This window comes from Anomalospiza imberbis, chromosome 9 (genome assembly GCF_031753505.1).
Source record: "Anomalospiza imberbis isolate Cuckoo-Finch-1a 21T00152 chromosome 9, ASM3175350v1, whole genome shotgun sequence".
Taxonomy (NCBI): Eukaryota; Metazoa; Chordata; class Aves; order Passeriformes; family Viduidae; genus Anomalospiza; species Anomalospiza imberbis.
Window position 1 is genome coordinate 791,206 of NC_089689.1, and position 17,986 is coordinate 809,191.

The 17,986-nt window shown below is 51.4% G+C and overlaps 1 protein-coding gene across 1 annotated transcript; it reads right to left on the bottom strand.

The window, feature by feature from the left end:
* Nucleotides 1-4,673: 4,673 nt before the first annotated feature.
* On the bottom strand, nucleotides 4,674-16,229 carry UHMK1 (U2AF homology motif kinase 1). Its single transcript, XM_068199207.1, has 8 exons — nucleotides 15,836-16,229; nucleotides 14,489-14,781; nucleotides 11,617-11,808; nucleotides 10,744-10,838; nucleotides 9,734-9,810; nucleotides 6,313-6,411; nucleotides 5,376-5,464; nucleotides 4,674-4,916 (listed from the first exon to the last, which is right to left on the bottom strand). Exons 1-8 carry the CDS (start codon nucleotides 16,125-16,127, stop codon nucleotides 4,770-4,772), a joined length of 1,284 nt encoding a protein of 427 aa, XP_068055308.1. The 5' UTR covers nucleotides 16,128-16,229; the 3' UTR covers nucleotides 4,674-4,769.
* Nucleotides 16,230-17,986: the final 1,757 nt, after the last annotated feature.

A 17,986-nucleotide genomic window follows, 5' to 3' on the forward strand; every position in this document is an offset into this window, starting at 1 on the left:
TTATAGCCTCCCGCCGGCCAATGGCCGGGGCCCGTGCCACGTGGTGCGCGCCGCTCGCCCAATGGGCGCCGGGGGAGGGGCGGCACCCCCGCCAATCGGAGCGGCCGCTGCGGTGCCGGTGGGGGCGCGCGCCGCTGGCTGCCATGGCAACGCGCGCCACGTCAGCGCGCGGCCCCGGCGGGATCGGGGGCGGCGGGAGGGGAGGGAAAAACCCCAAATCCACCCCAAAAGGAGCCGGCGAGGGCCCTGCGGAGGAGGGGCCGGCCCGGCCAGGCCCGGGAGCCTTGAGGCGTCAGCAGCGATGACACACGCACCACCGCTCGTGCCGTCATCGGGGTGGAGTGGTATCCCAGAGCGACGGGATGTGCTGGATTGGAAGGGACCCTCAGGGACACCGAGTCCAGCCGCCGGCCCTGCGCAGGGCACCCCCAGGAGCCACAGCCTGAGCCCAAACGCCGCTGGAGCTCTGCCAGGCTCGGAGCCGGGACGGGCCAGTGTCAGAGCGGGCTGCAGCCAGAAAACTGCTCACCCGTGGCCGCCTCGGCCCACGCGTGCCGCCGGCAGCGGCCCCGGGCGTTGTGCAACCCGCAGCTCTCCCGGGCGGACTCTGCGGTACCAGGCGGTTCGCCTGTGGATAGCATCATTCCGGGAACCCTCAGGCCAGCGCCAGGGTGGGACGAGCCCCGGTGGGGCGTGAGTAAGCGGTGCTGCCGCAGGAAGCGCAGCCCCGAGTGACCGGGAGGGGACACGGTGGGCTCCGGCCACGCAGAGGCCACCCCGGCCTGTGGGGCTGGGGAGGTTGCCCGGGGACGCTGTGGACAGCTAACTGGGAGTACAATTAGAGGAATGTGAAGATTTTTATTAGTGTCTTAACAGGAGTTATAACAGTACGGAAATTACAGGGTAAATCACAGTTACTGCTCCCTGGATGGAGTGCAGTTGGCATGAATTGAAACATATTCCAAGACGATTTCCCATACAGACACATGCTAAGGGGGGTGGAGTGGAGTGGGGAAGCAAGTGGAGGCAGCACACTGTGGAAATCCTCGCAGGGAGGGGGAACTCGATGGTACTTTACTTTGCGTAGCCCCTGTCAACCACAGAAGAAAAGGGAAGATGTCCTGCTGCTGAGCCAACAGCTGTGGTGAAATCCCCCTCCTTAGATAAACTTGCTTCGTTAAAGCCCAATAATAATGTTAACAGCCCCCTCCATCCCACGGTTCCCCGCCTCCAAGCTACGACCACCCCTCACTGAAACTGCAAGGAGTTCTGACAGCCACGGTCTCCAAGCACAAACACCAAGGCTGCTGTGGCCGGGTCACAGTCCTGTCCCCCAAAACCGAGGCGCTGGTGCTTGGTGACAGAGAACTTGCTCAGCTACATGACATTTCGGTGTCCCACAAGAAGGGCACGCTGGACAACCACCTCGTACTGAAGCATCGTTTATTAATCACCTGTATCAAGCACACATCTGCTCAGCAATGGTGCGTGATGGGATACCACAACTGACATCTAACCTGAAGGGAGGCACGAGCTTACAGGATCTGGCACAGCAGCAGGAAGTGTACTGAGCCCTCTGGAAAGAACCTGGCTACAGCACGGTGCTCAGGCTATGTTGTTACGAGGCTGAAGAGCAGTCGGAACAAAATTAGGAATACAGCTAAGATTGGAGCTGACCTGTGCTTTGGCCAGTGATTTAAACACTAGTTACCCTACAACTAGGGTAGGACTGTGTAGGTCGGTGCCACGCTGAGGGTTATTGGCACAGGCCAGGAACCCAGCGAGCATCTGAGTGGAAAGCCTCAACACTTGTGCACCTCAAGCAAGCAGTAATCTGAAGATGAGGAAAGCCAGGCCCATCCCAGACACACCACAACAGGCACCTTGGACTGAATTAACATGCACACTTCAGATACAATCTAGAGTTAAGGAACTCAAAGGTTTTAGCAGTGCTAAAACTTATGCCAAGACACCAACAGGTCACCGAGACACCAGAGTGAGCTTCATCTTGATAGAAAAAGGTCTTTGAAGGCAGAGCGTGAGGAGTAAAAATACAATGCTTCTAAACCTCCCTGTACCCCACAGCCTGCACAAGGGTGGATCCAGTGACAGGACAGAGATCAACATCTTCAACTCTTGTCAGGAGGAATATAAAGAAAAGCAGCTTTGGGTTTTTTTACCCAACTCAGTGCTCAAGCCTGGTCAATGAACATCTGGAGAAAAATGTCTGGTAGCAGGAGTTTGCATCATGAGGATCTATTTAGCCCCTGTTAAAAGAAGCTAAACAAAACCCCAGCCCAACGCTGGTGGAAGAGCTGCCATGCTGCAGGAACAAGCTGTAGATCCTCTCTGAAGATCAGTCCTGGCACAGCTCTATCTTTAGTTGAAAGAATTGTGACTGAAAAAGTCATGCTTGAAAGATGACAGAGGAGCTCACAATCCTAGACAAGTGCATGTGAGAACTTTGAACACATTTAAGTTGCATACCTGCATCCCAGCATCTCCCTGTCCCAGTGTTGCTGTAGGTGACAGACCTCACACTCTGCACCCAGGGAGCGCCCTGTGGCCCCACCTGGGCTGGCACTTAGCAGAGCAGGAGCTTTGGGCTGCTCCTGCCAGCTCAGTGCTGCTGACATGGTGGCATTCAACACGTGCATGTCTGGACCAAAGCGCTTTGACCCCTGGCTCAACTCGCAGGGATAGCAGTAGTGCAGAGCTGAGGAGGTCAGCCAAGACCCAACCATACTTTAAACACTGCTCTCCACACAGGAAAAACCCTCACCCAGTTACCATTCAATTCCTCCCAGACACTAAAAGGTGCTTCACTCAAAGGACAGTTAAATTAAAAGCAATGAATCACACACCCCACCTATGCAAAGGCTGCTGAACAGCTACGTACACCAAAGCAGCATCGTTCCCAGAAAAATCTGATCAGCAAATCACACCTTAAAACTCATTGTGGGATTTTATTTTTTTTTCCTTTTCCCTGGCAAGCCCACCATCTCAAAGGCAACAGAAGAATTCAGATTGGTCCTTTCTGAGGGAGTTTGGTAAGGGCCACAGTAGACAGCACTATACACCAGCACAGAGAGCAACTCAGACTCATGAAATGCTACAGACATTGGCTCTCCTGACACACCACACACAGGGCAAAAAATCAAGAGGAACTTTTTAAGTGTAGGATTCCATCAAGTCCAGCATCAGCAAGATGCAAACAGTAAACTGCACGGTAATTCAGGTATTATTCCAGGGATGGTCAGGGATGGTTCAGGCAGCTGTCCGCAAGTATTTCATCTGGAGAAAAGAATTCAGGAGGGCTTTCCTCCTCACTAAAACTGGGACCAAGACTACAAGCCAGAATACACTGGTGACTCTCTAAACAGGACTGTTTCACACTGTGCCCATCAGGAGCAGAGTGCCCACCCCGGAGGGAGAGGCTCTGCCGGGTGCACGGGTTTGGAAATCCCTGGGAAACAGACTCTGCCTTCCCCATGGCAGCAGCTGACTGAAGCCACGGGAGCAGAGCGTGCTCTGGGGGGAAGTGATGCTGCTCACCACAGTGTCTTCCCCAAAGGCATGTGGCTGTTGTCCCTGACACTGTGAAAGACCTTCTCCTGGCCAGTCCAGTCTGATGACTGATTAAGCCCTTTCCCTACAGGATCTCAGATTGCCTCAAGCCCTTTTTGTAACCTTTGAAGGACCAAAAGTGTCAGTGCTTCTAATCTACAAGTCTGAATGGGTTAATGCAAAACCAAAACGCACAACACAGAAAAGCAAGCGTGGGACCTACAACAGACAAATATTTGTTCTTATAAGACTCCTTAGGCAGGGGTCCTGCTGTGACACAAAGAATACTGTGTGCTGTAGCACTCCTTTCCAAAAATATCACCGAAAGACGCTTACATATCACAGATAATTTGGCATCAGAGCTAGGGAGCATCAGTGCCAGCACAGGGTATGTGCTAGAAAGATGAATCCATACGGCAGGGTTTTCACATCTACTCAGGCTACAAAGTGCTTACAGGTTGTGTTGGGACTGAGGCTGGCACTGCTCTGACCAGATCTCCACCATCAGTCCCAGCCCACCCCAGGCATACAAGCAAGCTCAGCTCCCCACAGGCAGCATCATCCACACGTCACTGCCCAGCCCAGCATCAGCTGCATGGCTCTGCTCAGGTCACAAGGACAGGGTAAATCCACAGGCTCAGCAGATCCAATTTCATTGCCTCTCTCTGCTCTATGTGAGGAGAAGACTCAAAAGTCCTCCTGGTCTGGTTTAGAGAGTATGGTGTTTCTGCTTCTTTATTTATAACAGGTATCAACAAAAAGCAGGCAAGCCTTCCTCCTCCTCCAACCCTGGAGAGGAGGATTTGGTTATAGGAAAGCTTAACAAAGAAATCCTCTCCCCGGAGACAAGCCCGGCGCTAAGGCCAAGACTTTGGTCTCGCTTCAAATCACTGAGAAACCCTTGCCAGGATCTGCTTGGCCTCCAGGGCTCCCCCTGTCCACACTCCCGCCCCCAGATGCCCCCGGGCAGAGCCACACTCCCTGTAAATGAGCAAGCACAGCACACACACAAGCAAGGCTGAAAGGTCCCGGCCTCCTCAGCACATCACAAAGCAGCAGTAAAGTTTCAAAGCCCATTCAAGTCCTTTGCACCTCTCCTTCACAGATGACTCAGAAGCAGGGCTAGGAAGCTCTTCTGCACATTCAATTTTAAAACATGTGAGGAAGAGGAGCAAGTCAACTCTCTGGATTGTTGCTACTGCCTACAGCAAGTTTTGGTACAGATATCCTCTCTTATAGGCACTCAGTGGGTAAAACGTAGCCACAACAAACTTGCCATCAAAAATCTTTCCAGTCAGCATTTTTTGGGCAGCTTTGGAATCACCAGCATTTGCATATTCAACAAAGACCTGAAAGAGAGAGAGGAGAAGTAGGACTTCCAGTGCACCATGCCACTTGCGCCCTCCCACCTCTGCAATGGGGGAAACCATTCCTAAACAAATTTTTCCCCTCCATCCTTGGTTGAGCAGAGAGCACTGGAGCTAAGAGTTGAATCTCTAAACTGGGATTTCTTCTCCTGCTCCTCCATTTAGTAAGGTGGGAGAAAGTATGCTGGTGGTCTATACCCTGAACAATTTCTCTCCCACCCACTGGCTTCTCCTCTTCATTCCTTCCATTCATGCTAAAGCTGATTGGGCACCTCCCAGGTTAGGTAACCTTACATAACCAGGAAGGAACCTGTGCTGTCCTTCCAAACAGCCATTTATTTTTAGCACTGCCATCAGCCAGATTTCCAGGCACTGAGCAGCAGTCCTGCAGCACATGGAGTGTACACAGGAACACGCAGCTTCTTCCCCCCATTCACTTACTTGGCCTTTACCAGGATTCTCCTTAGGAATAAGCAAGGAAACCACGGGTCCGTATTTCTGACACTCCTCCCTTATGTCTTCCAGGATATCTGGGAAGGGAAAGAGCTGGTTGTCTTTCACTTTGCAAACTATGGTGAGCCAAGAAACAAGCGAAGGCGAGATGAACACATCAAGAACAGCTGGACAACAAATATTCCTTTCCTCTCCATTTAAAATAAACAAGCATGGGGTGACGGAGCAGAAGCTGACACTGGTTAAAGGCCACATAATGAGATGGAAGTGTCTGAACTGAGGCTCAGTAACAGAGACCTGCAGGCAATGAACCTCCAGCAGCAGGTTCCAGTAGCTAAAACACTGGGGATTTAGGAGTGCCTGCTACGGCACTTGGAGGAGGGGAACTGAAGGAGCTGGCACAAACCTTTCTTTCTGTGAGCAGAACTCGGCCTTTCAACTCGTGTCCCCAGAGTGCTCTCGTTTGTGCCACTCATGGATTTCACAGCACGCAGAAATGCAAATCCCACCACTATGCCTGCCATCCACCACGCTTTAGGAACTCCAGTGAGAAATTTTAGTTCTCTGCTGAGATCTTGGGAAAGTTCATTAGCAAGTTTTTAAGGATCTGTGCTGTACATATCCAGCAGAAGCTCAGAGCCACAAACACATTGTGAATTTGGCAGGCATCTAACCAAAGAAAAAAAATTATTCTTTTTTTTTTTTTTTTTTTTTTTAATCTGGGATTCTTCAAGAATTCCCTACAAGCTCTGCTTTCTCTCTCAATCTCAGTCTATTCTCTGCTGGTGCAGTTGACCCCTTGCAACCAAAGCTCAGCTGGGCAGCTCTGTGCCTATTAATTGCTCACCTGCTTGCTCTCACATTCCCCAGAGCCACCGAAAACAAAGTCTGTAAGACAATATTGCTATATGGGAATTGCACCAACCTTCATACTCTTCTTCACACTGCAGAGAAGCATCACTTAGAACATTTAGCAGCCTCAGCACAGGTGTGGGGAGCATCACCAAGTCTTCAATATGGGGAGCTGTTTGACACCCACAGAATTAAAGAAACAAAGTCAATGTCAAAGGAGCAAGCAAACAGGAAGCTGACTCAATATGCATTGTGATACTCAAGCACTTACTGCTCTTGGCAGTACAGTTTTGTTTCTCTCCACTATTAACTGTATTTATAGTCTGATTTCTCCATTTCCATCTTATCTTTACCTGTGTACTGAGAGACTCTTCCAAAGGGTTCAGTGCACTCTGCAGTTATTCTGAGGCTAGCATCTGAAATTGCTTTTCAAATTAAAGCTAGAATTGTGTCTACTTAGCCCAGTCTCAAAAACTGATGTGACCTCAAGAACTATGCTAGTTGAACAAACTACCCCATATATATATGAAGATGTGAGAAGATCAAAGGAATACTCTGCAACTGCCTCTCCTGCCACTGCTCCCAGACAAGCTAAAAACAGGCTGGCCAGCTTCCCTAATTCCAATTCTTCAGCTGTAGTAAGGCACAGGCCTCAGATCTCCTTAGAGTATCTTTTAGCTCACACCACATAAACCCTCCTCCCCTCAAAATCCAACTGCAATCCACTGTTTTGAAGACCACCATACTTAAGCTTCCTAAACAATGCAATGCTGTAGAATCAGGCATGGTCACAAGGTGTGTGAGCAGTGATCCTTGAAGGACTTCACAGAAGCAGAAATAAAACCCTTTGGGTGCTGGACATGGGGCACTTGGCTCTAGAAAACAAGCGGCTCCAGGCCATCCTGGAGCAGGGTAGCACAGATGCCACTGCGGGAGAAGACAACAGCCAAGGAGAAAAGGCTTATGACAAGCTATGAGAGTCACATTTTGAGGATAATCAGCCCTCTAGAAACCCAAAGCCACAGGGACAGTGTCACTTCTGCAGGAAAAAAAGCTTTATTTTATGTTCCTGTACACTAGTGACAGGCCATTAATGAATTTAAGATCTGGGCACCCAACTTGCAGTACTTGGAGAGTGCTGATGTGTTTATTTTTTTCTGGCAGTTACAGCAACTGAACGTAACAGCAGGACCTCACAGCTCTGCCACTTTACATTGAGAGGGGAGAGAAAAGGGAAATGGCTTCATTTCTCCAGTCTGAGCCTTCTGACCATGCCTGTAAGTGAGCTGTTATTTTCTAGGAAATACTCTTCCCAGCTAAGCACACAATGCCTGCGAGGGAGCTGACATCTCTGCCAGGCACAGTCAGATGTTGATCTTACAGTGCAAGAAGAGATGCAAGGCAAGCACAGATGCTGTAAATTTCCTGCCTATCATGGAAGAGCCCTTAGGAAAAGCTCAGAGTGTGAAAGGCCTTATCAGTACAGATGATTCCCAGACAGCTCTCAGGGGCAGTCCTTTGAAGAAAGGTGCTGTCTTCAGATAACCAGGCATGATCCAGCTCCTGGTGTGCCTCTAGAACTATTCTCCCATAGGACTATTGGCAACCAAGACACGTCAGATGAACCGAAGACTGAAAGGACATTTAAGTGTCACCATGGTCTTATATGCTACTCCTTTTATTTGCAGAATCATAGAATCGTTTAGGCTGGAAAAGACCTTTTAAATTATGAACTCCAACCTGGCATGGCCAAGCCCATTGCTAAACAATGTCCCCAGATGTGCCACATCTACACATCTTTTAATGGGCATAGTGACTCCATCACTTCTCTGGGCAGCCTGTTCCAATGTTTGACAACGCTTTCGCTGAAGAAATTTTTCCTAACAACCAATCTAAATCTCCTCTGGTGGAACCTGAGGCTTTTTCTTCTAGTCCTGTCACTAGCTGCCTGGGAGAAAAGACAGACACTAAAGTAAATCTGTCCTTCATCTTCATATGTCTTTTTCCAGAGAGGGAGACAAACCAACCCCTGGAACTGAGACACCTGGTCTTCTTGTACTCAAGTGACAAACACATTTCTGGCAATCCCCCTCTGCCCTAGGAGGTACTTTCTGCCCAGCTCCTCTGCAAATGCCAGGTGACGCCAACCACACTGACAACACAGGAAAGAACTTGATGAACTGGAAAGTCAAGAGTTAGCTGTATATGACAAGGAAAGCTATTCTCAGCTGTCTTTGCTCTAAACAGAAAAGCTGTGTCCAAGTGAAAGGCAATGACAGGTCATTTTCTGACTTGCCGGGAAAGCAGCAGTAAATGCTTCTTTGTGCAGACAAGCATATGTGCAAGAAAAGAAGCAGCAAAGAGAACTAAGAAAAATGGAAGCTGTTATATAAACTCCAAGCACTAACCACAGAAGCACCTTCCTCGGTACAGTTAGAGGTCTGTGTGTTTAAAACCAGCCCAGAAAGCACAGCCAATGTACAATTCCCTCTGCTCTAAAGCAGTACTGGCTGCAAGGTTCAGCCACGGAAGGCAGCTTTGATTAGAACAGCCCCAGCTTCTAAGACACATGTGAAGTTAGAAAACAGGAATGAGTTTGTTAACCTTTGCCTGACATACAGAAATATCAGTATCTATAAGAAGCTATACTTAATAATCTTGGCTGCAAGGTGCACCAAGGAGCTTAAGAAAAGCAGGGCTAAGATCCAAGGGGAAATGCTAGCTCAGCCTGAAGCATTAATTTATGCTTCAGAAAACCTGAATGCACAGCTCCTCACTGGTGCTCTTGAAAGCAGACAAGCTCTGGAGAATGTTACTCAGTTGTATTTGGAAAAGAAAACAAGGAGGGACACAAGCCTAAACAGCCCACCTTTGCTAACTGCCTGCAACGCACATGGGGAAGTCTTGAGGAAACACCACTATTTTATTAAATCAAAGGGACAGCACTAGATGACAGTGACAGTGACATCCATGATCTGCCACGCAGGTTACTGCAGGCCAGTCACTGCAGAAACAGGCTGCCACCACAAAGCACGTGTACAGAGGCAGCAGCAGATGCCACCATCAGCCCATGCCCAAGGTGCTCACGTTCCTGGAGATTTCTGAACTGGGAAACAGCTGGTGTAAGAAAACCCATCCATTCACCATAAATAGCACTGCACTCTTCAAAAGCACCTCAACAGTCAGAATGTTAGGTAAATTTCCTGGTTATTTCTGTGCCCTCAGATGAATGCTGCTGCCACTACGCTCTTGAGGGCAGAGGTTAATCAGAGTCCAGCTAGGAAAAAGTGACAGCCTGTGGGGCCGGAGGAGTAGGGCAGCACTGAGAGCACAGGCATCACTCTGACCTCCCTCCTGTGGCACCATGGAGAGCTGGCAAGTGCCACAGAGAAGCAGCGACGAGGCCAGACCAAGAAACAACAGTTAACTGCCCTCTGTGCTGCTTCCAACACATGCTGTCAGAGTCCTGAGCAGGGGCCACAGCCACAGCTTACCGAAGGGAATGCTGAAGAATGGGCTGCATAAAGCCTTCTCAGCAGAGGCTCGCTTTCCTTGGTCACAATGAAGCATGCTGTAAGAGAAGATACCTTTATGTTCATGCATGTGACATTCCTGCACTGACACATTCCACTCAGGCTGGAAGCTAGCATAAAGGAACACCCTATCTTCGGGGTGGTTATGGTACAAGGAAAAGAGTGGGAAGTACATCTTGCAATTTGCAGCTGAAGCACACCAGAAGGATCCCCTGAAAGCATTTTGGGTAGATGGCAGAGCAGGCTTTCCTTCTTGATGTCTCTCAGCACCAAGTAATGAAAATTGCTCACTTACAAGTCTACAAGGAGCACAGCATGTTCCAGCTCCACATCCTCAGGCCATTCATCCCACATCTCAGGCATACATGCAGTCTCATGAGAGCGATCACACTCCAAGGTGCTCCCACATCTTTTCACAAATGGGATTCAAAGCAGGTAATAACCCAGAGCTTGCCTGAGAATATCCCTAACTTGGCTTTACCAGGGCTCCCAATGCTATTTGTGCCAAGTTGTGTTTTCTTCCCTCTGTAGCCTCAGAGCACAGTCACAAGACAGTGAAAACAACCCCCCCAGCAGACTCCTCAGGAGAGTTGCAAAAGTGCCTTTGAATCTTGGCAGCAGAGGAGAGCAGCACTTTCTGCCTCTTCCCTCATTTTTATGATACAATCCCCAAAAGCAGCAAAGTCTGCAGCTTTCTCAAAATACAATCTCTCGGCTGCAAGTGCAAAGCACTGAAACAGCAAATGATCAACATCATGATCACTGACATTCTCTATGTGCTTACTCCAAATTGTGCCAAAATCAGAGGAACTGAAACATCTAAAAGCTAATGCTTGCACTTGTTACCAGCATAGGAGATTAAAAAAATTAAAAAAAAAGAAGTGTTAGCTGTAGGCTCTAAGTTGCTAAGAGCAAGGCTTGACTTTACAGAGCACATATTTAAGCAACAGTTATCAAATATGCTACAGTACCTTTTGATAAGGTCTCTGAGGTGATAAGCTGGAATGGCTGAATTAACCACCCCCTCGCTGGCAAATATGCGATCAATGATGGCAGAACTGTTTGTCTGGAAAGAAAAAGGAACAGTGATTAGGGAGGTAAAAACCAGACTGTGCAAAGCTTGCAATATCCTATCATTTTCCAGAGTGGATGCAGAGAGCTGTGGTTCTCTGGGGTTTTGTGAGAGAACCCCAATGCCCAAGCCTCACATGTTAAACCAGAAGGCTCACATCAAATCAACTTTTTCCCATTTGCCAGCAAAAACTGGAAATTTCCACATGCAAGTAACTTTTCTGTTGCTGTGGAGATTCTGATGCTGAAAGGATACTCTTTCTGGGAAGAGGAGCACAAAAAGTTATTTCACACAGAACAGAGGACAGTCAGGTTCCAGGCTCACAATACAGAGCTTTCCTCTAGTTTTCTCAGGATACAGACTTACAAGAAGATCCCCAAATTACAGTTAACATTAAACTATACCCAGCAAATAATTCCTCTGCCATTGTGCTGCTGAACTAGCTGACAGACATCAGCCATTGATTTTGTTCTTCTTCCTAGGTCACAACTACAGCCAGCACAGCTTGCCTACCAAATCTAGGCAAGGCACAGGCTCCAAACAGAGACTCCTGGAATACTCCTATTTCAGTAACCTGAACACAAGTAGCATTCAGGCAAGCCAGTCCCATAGGGCAGGTGGGTCTTTAAGGCTCAGGAATCTTAATTCTCAAGACAAGAGGATTAGATAAACACCCTGGAAACACTACCTAGTTGCCAGGTGCTACCTCACAAATCCAGATTATGAACAAGAAGCAGAAGGATTCATTTGGTGCAAGCAAGAACTATCTCACCTTCCATTCCTGAGATTGGACTGTATGTTTCAGTTTCATTCCTGAGAACATTTCCAGTAAAACGATTCCCAGACTCCACAGATCCACAGCAGAGGTACACTCAGTCTCACTCTGGAGCCCTGCCTGCGCCAGGCAGTTCTGCAGTTCTGCCTCTGGAGCCCGATACCCGTCTGTTTGAATATATTTCACATCCTACAGGAGACCAAACACACGGAAAGTTGATTTTCCACACTCAGGTTCTCCACTCTATCCTTACATCAGTTCTGATATCCTTCAAAGAGGAGGTCCCCAAAATACTACTGTAAAGCCAGTTGTGCAAGGCAGGCAGTTCAGCTCCCTATACTGCTGTGCTGAGGGAAAACCAGGACTGTCTGGAAGAAAAACATCTTCCAGCAAAACAGCACTAACATCTGAGCTCTGAAACACAGCACTGCTGGGAGGAAGGGGCTGGATGTCCCTGTGGAGTGGCCCTTTAACCTCTCCTACATGCAGATGATGCCAGAAATTTTGGAATGAGGGTTGCACACCCACAATACGCTCCCACATCGGCTGCCTGAGAGCACAGACAGCCCTGTCTGAGCAGTGAGCATCAGGAGCTGCTGCCATTGGTCCAGCGATCTTCTCTGGAAGCAGGCAGCTAAATGCTCAGACAAGGAAATCATCAAAGGCACTTCCCATGCACCTCTTCCATCTCCCCTTGAAGCCTCAACTGCTGCACAATCAGTACCTGCTCAGCTGCCGTGGCTGGCACAGCGAGAGGAAATGCCCACACGCTGCCTGCTCCAAAGAAATTAGGGAATTATAGAATCACACAAGTACTGGCTGGAGGGGCTGCTCTGAAGGCTCCAGGCCAGTCTCCAGCTTTCAGGCAATACCTGGTCAGTCAGCTGTAGCTTTGTCCAGCCAAGTCTTCTGTGTCCTAAGACAAACTGCATGCTGGGTCTTTTTAACATGTGGGGGCTCATTTTAGACACAGTGATGCAACACAAGGAATGACAGAAGAATATGCAAGCCTACTTCCTCCTGGATAAGGCATAGGATTAGGAATTCTTACCATGAGAATATATTCAGACCAAGATTATGTGGTTCTCTGACTGAAAATAAAGTTTACAGAAGACATCTTCCAGCAACAGAGCTCAAAAGTGGTTTATGAACTTAAAAATTATACACAAACTGCTCAATCTTGTCCCTCTTCCTATCAGTAGGGAACAGAACCTCCAGCATGGCAATAGCAGCAACTTGGCAGCCTCCCAAACGTTTAGAGATAGAGAAAACACTGTGATCAATGGCACCAGCAAAAAGAGCAAGAGGGAATTTCACTCCTACCACCTAAAGCATTTTGAGAGCTGTAAGTGGTTGAGACCTTGCTCTGTGTACAACCATTCCCTGTTAAACAGCAGTGGTGGGAAAATTTGTCTAAGGATAAGCTTGGCAGGGCTGTCATAAATAAAATAGCATGGTCTTTGACTCAGATAAGGAAATTATGCATGCAGGCTGCGGCCCAAGGCAGGGGTGAGGACGGGACACTGGTACCTGGTGCACATTCAGAGCAAGGTCAGAAGGTTCACCCATATAACCAGTGTGTTTTTGAGAAAGGGCAAAGGAAACTCAGCCCAAAGAAAGCAAATTGGAAGAAATCATGGAAGCAAATAAAACACCCCATCAACTATTATGAGGCAAATCACACAGCAAGCAGCAAAACACAGACCTGAATTAAATAAAAATACCTGCATTAGACACAGGACACCAGGAGCATGTATTTTGCTCATAGACAGCAACAGATTACCACCAGACACTCAGCCAAGAATGTGGGAGAGCTGAAGACAACACGGGGGAGTCAAGAAGTCCAAACATTAAAAACAACTCCTGTACCAAAGAATTCAGTGATAGGTCACCCACACAACCCTCTATTATTCACAATCAGTGGGCTGTGCTGTCAATACCAGGTGAACCAGTATAAAAGTATGTAAATTTAAAACTGCTAAGCAGGTAAAGTGCGTAGAATAGGGACAAACCAGGACACTGCAGGAAGGCACACAAAAAATTAACATCTATCACCCAGTGATTAAAGGCAAGTGTGCTACAAGGTTACCTGATGGAAAAGCTTTACTGAGACTCCTCACAGGCCGCTACTGAGAGAGGGAGGAATGAAAGGAAGATCTATCAAGCCAACAGCAGAACCTCCTGAGGCTCTCTGCTTCCATCAAAAGCCATGGAAGAGAATAAAATGGGCAAGGACAAAGAATTCAGTATCACCAAAACAAAAGCGGCAGCAAGAAGACTGAGCAGGAGACCAGCACATGGGACAAAGAGTAGAACAGGCAGAGATTGTCTGTGTCAGTAAAGAACAGACACTGCCCACCAGGACCAGATCACGGACTTTTGATACGTGTGGGAAAGAAACATCCAGACTTCCCAAGGAAGGGAGGCTGCTGAAGATAGGGTGAAAGTAAAGGCAAGCACAAGGACACTGCCAGAGATAACACACTTGGCTAGGGAGGCTGATGGCAAAGCCTGGATTACTACGACACACGATAAAGGATGATAAAAGGGAATTCTACATTTCTGGATGCTCCCACTCGTCTGACCACATAAAAACTAGCAAACGTTCCAGGAAGCTGAGACACCACTTTTCTCAATGCATCATTTACATTGGAATTTGTAGCACAAAGGCTAAGACATCAACAGAAACCAGAGACATGCAAGCAGAATGGTAACAGTTTCACTGTCTGGGGCAGACATCATATCAGCCTTTCCAGTTAACCCTCAGCACCAGCTCAGCTCCTGTTCTGATCAAGTCACTTGGGAAACATCACAGAGCCACACAACTCAACACAGAGCCATCTTGCCTCAAGAGTAGCACATTCCAAACCTGATTCCCCTCTTTGAAGCTAAGTCCAAAGTCAATGAGCTTAAAGCACTCCTCTTCTGCGCTCCACAGGATGTTGCGTGGCTTGAGGTCTGCGTGCACATAGCCTTTGTGGTGCAGGAAAGCCAGGGCTTCCAGGACATCTCGGGCGCAGTGCTGGATCATCCACATGGAGCAGCCCTGGTTGCTGGAGTGCAGCAGCAGCTCGGACACGCTGATGTCCAGCAGCTCCAGCAGCAGACAGCGAGACGGGCCATTGGCAGAGTAGTGGTTGGTGAACACGCCATAGAGTGTCACTACAACGAGACACAGGGACAGGCATCGGTAATGAGCACGCAGCCAGCACCTTCCACTGCTCCACACCACAAAAGCTGTGGCAGGCAGCTCAGATGTTTTGCAACGGGTGGTGATCAGAGAGATGGAGAACCAGGGAGGAAGGAAGAAGCAAGGGAAAAGCAGCCATGTCACCCCTACAAGCTTCAGAGGACAGGCTGGTCTCACAACACTCCCCAGGCTGTGCTAACGTGACAGGGCTGAGTGCTCCTGCTCAGAAGGACAGTCTCTGGGACATGGATGAGCACATCCCAGCAGACAAACTGGACACAGTGCCGCTCTTTAGAGACACGTCAATCTCACCCCGTGACAGACAAACTTTGCAGAGTGGGAACCCATGTGCTGTCTGGGTGTCCAGGCACACTATGGCATTAAAAAGCATTTCACAAAGCATTTCTCAGCCGACAAAAAGTATCAGTGGTGGGTGAACTTTGGTACTTCCAGCAATCATCTCTGACACACAGGCTTCCTCCCTTCCCCTGCTCATTCCCACCCACGAAGGCAGCCCTGGAGCTGTAGCACAGTGGGAACACAGTCCCACGGCTGTCCCGCAGGGAACCCAGTCCTTGCTGGGGCTCTGGCACCCTGCCCAAAGGAGGACTCGGGGGTGCCCTGCCTGCCGGGACCCGCTCTGCCCATGCCTCCTGCCCACCCTGGGGATGTCACCTGCAGAGCTCCCACCCAGGGAAGGGGTGGGGTACCCAGGAGCACCCAGGGCAGGGAAGCTGCTTTGGGGTGTCCAGGCTAGAGGCCCTCAAATCTGCCCACCCAGGGGTGCCAATGTGAGGGGCACACTGGCCTGGGGATGCGTTTGGGAGTGAGGCTGCCTGTATTCCCAAAGCAGCTGGGAGCTCCCCTCCCTGGCTGGGAGGGCGGTCTGGAGACACCAGTTTGGCCGGGGGAGATTGCCCTGGGGGTGCTCTAGGGACAGAGGGTGCCCGAGCAGGGGTGTGTGGGGATCGGGGGACGGGGGCAGGGCTGCCGAGGCTGCGGGGTGCGGTGCAGGGGTGCCGTTACCGATGTTGCGGTGCCCGCGGAGCTGCTCCAGCGCGGCGCGCTCCTTGCGGAACCCGTACTCGGCGCAGTCGGCGGCGGGCGGGCGGGCGCCGGGGCGGCGAGCGGGCCCGGGCCGCGGCCCCGGGGGCGGCACGAACTCCTTGACGGCGCCGGGGGGAGCCCGAGGGTCCCCGCAGCAGCGCACCCGGTACACCGAGGCCGAGGAGCCGCTGCCCAGCGGCGTCTGCACCTCCCACAGCCGGCCCAGCGCCTCCAGCAGCGGCGGCGCCGCGCCCCACGCGCACCCCGACATGGCGCCGTCCCGCCTCACATCGCCGTCCCGCCGCCGCCCCGCCGCTGCCCCGGCATCGGCCCCGGCCCCGGCCCCTGCCTCCGCCGCGCTCCGGCCGCCATGACACCGGAAACGGGGCGGCACGGCGGCGGCACCGCCCCCGGCGGGGCGGGGCCCTCGGTGCCCCGGGGCCGGGGCCCGCTGCCCCGGTGCGGGCGGGCTCCAGCGCCCTCAGCAAGCCCGGGGGTCGCACGCCCTCAGCCCGGGCACCGGCGGGCTCCAGTACCCTCACTAGCCTCGGAGTTCTGTCCCCTCAGCCCGGGCACCGGCGGGCTCCAGTACCCTCAATAGCCTCGGAGTTCTGTCCCCTCAGCCCGGGCACCGGCGGGCTCCAGTACCCTCAATAGCCCCGGAGTTCTGTCCCCTCAGCCCGGGCACCGGCGGGCTCCAGTACCCTCAATAGCCCCGGAGTTCTGTCCCCTCAGCCCGGGCACCGGCGGGCTCCAGTACCCTCACTAGCCTCGGAGTTCTGTCCCCTCAGCCCGGGCACCGGCGGGCTCCAGTACCCTCAATAGCCCCGGAGTTCTGTCCCCTCAGCCCGGGCACCGGCGGGCTCCAGTACCCTCACTAGCCTCGCAGTTCTGTCCCCTCAGCCCGGGCACCGGCGGGCTCCAGTACCCTCAATAGCCTCGGAGTTCTGTCCCCTCAGCCCGGGCACCGGCGGGCTCCAGTACCCTCAATAGCCTCGGAGTTCTGTCCCCTCAGCCCGGGCACCGGCGGGCTCCAGTACCCTCAATAGCCCCGGAGTTCTGTCCCCTCAGCCCGGGCACCGGCGGGCTCCCATCACCGCAGCACCCGCGGCATCCGGTGCCCTGTGCCTGGGCACAGGCGGGCTCCAGCGCCCTCAGCCCAGCCACCGCCCAGTGGTGCCGAGCAGAGCAGGGCAGCCACGTTCTCCACCCAGTCTGGACACCACCAAGCTCCCCCTCCGCCCCCTGGCTCCCCACCAGGACGGCGCCAGGGTCGTGCAGGGTGTCCTCTCCCATCAAGGGAATGCCACACATCAGTGGGTACAAAAGGAAAAAAAAGTTTATTGTGCAATCTGCATCTCTTGTCCCAAACCACACATACGCACCCTGGCAACATAAATAGAGGGACTGGAACAGCTGTGAGTGACAACGCTCAAGGGGAAGGCTCCCTTGGGATGACAGCGATTGAAGATGCTGGTTCTTCAGAGAGGGGCTACCAGTCCTGGTTTCCATCGACACCTACATTGCAGTGCAGATCTGGGCAGCACACACACCCCCTGTGTCCGAGGGTGGAGGTGGCCATGCACAGCGTGATCGCATTCTCACAGGGTGTGTGACACCTCAGCACGGAGTTGCTCTGTGCAACTCTGCATCCCTTCACTCTTGAGCAGGGCTTTCCCAGAGTGGAGAGCTGCGGGGCCCCCGTGCCACCACCACACCAACGGCAAGGACATGGGTGGCTGCTCCCAGGGCAATCGGATCCATGCTCACAGCTTCCTTCCTTCACTGGGATAGCGTGGCTTTGGGCGGGGGAAGACATTTCTTCAGCCCAAACACCCTGTGTGGCCCAGAAGGAGCTGTGAGCAGGCCCATCCATGAGCTCCTGGGTTCCTCCAACCCAGCCTGGGGCTTTAGAGCTTTTCCTCTGAAAACCACCTTTGTGGTGAGGTTGTACATAAAAGCTCTAAGCAAAAAGTTCCATCTCACAGCTGCTGCCTTGCATTGGCATAGATGTCGCCAGGCTGGCTAACCCCTCCTGTAATCCATGGCGAAACATCATACAGCAGTATCCGAGGACACGTGGCTTCGTGTGTCCCAGTCTCGCAGAGACCACTGTCCCAGGAGATAAAG

Excerpts from the sequence above, each read along its gene's own strand:
- UHMK1 (XM_068199207.1), bottom strand. The coding sequence starts at position 16,127 with ATGTCGGGGTGCGCGTGGGGCGCGGCGCCGCCGCTGCTGGAGGCGCTG. Across the intron at positions 14,782-15,835 it reads CCGCGGGCACCGCAACATCG|TGACACTCTATGGCGTGTTC; the intron begins GTAACGGCACCC and ends GTCTCGTTGTAG. Across the intron at positions 11,809-14,488 it reads GCTTCAAAGAGGGGAATCAG|GATGTGAAATATATTCAAAC; the intron begins GTTTGGAATGTG and ends GGTCTCCTGTAG.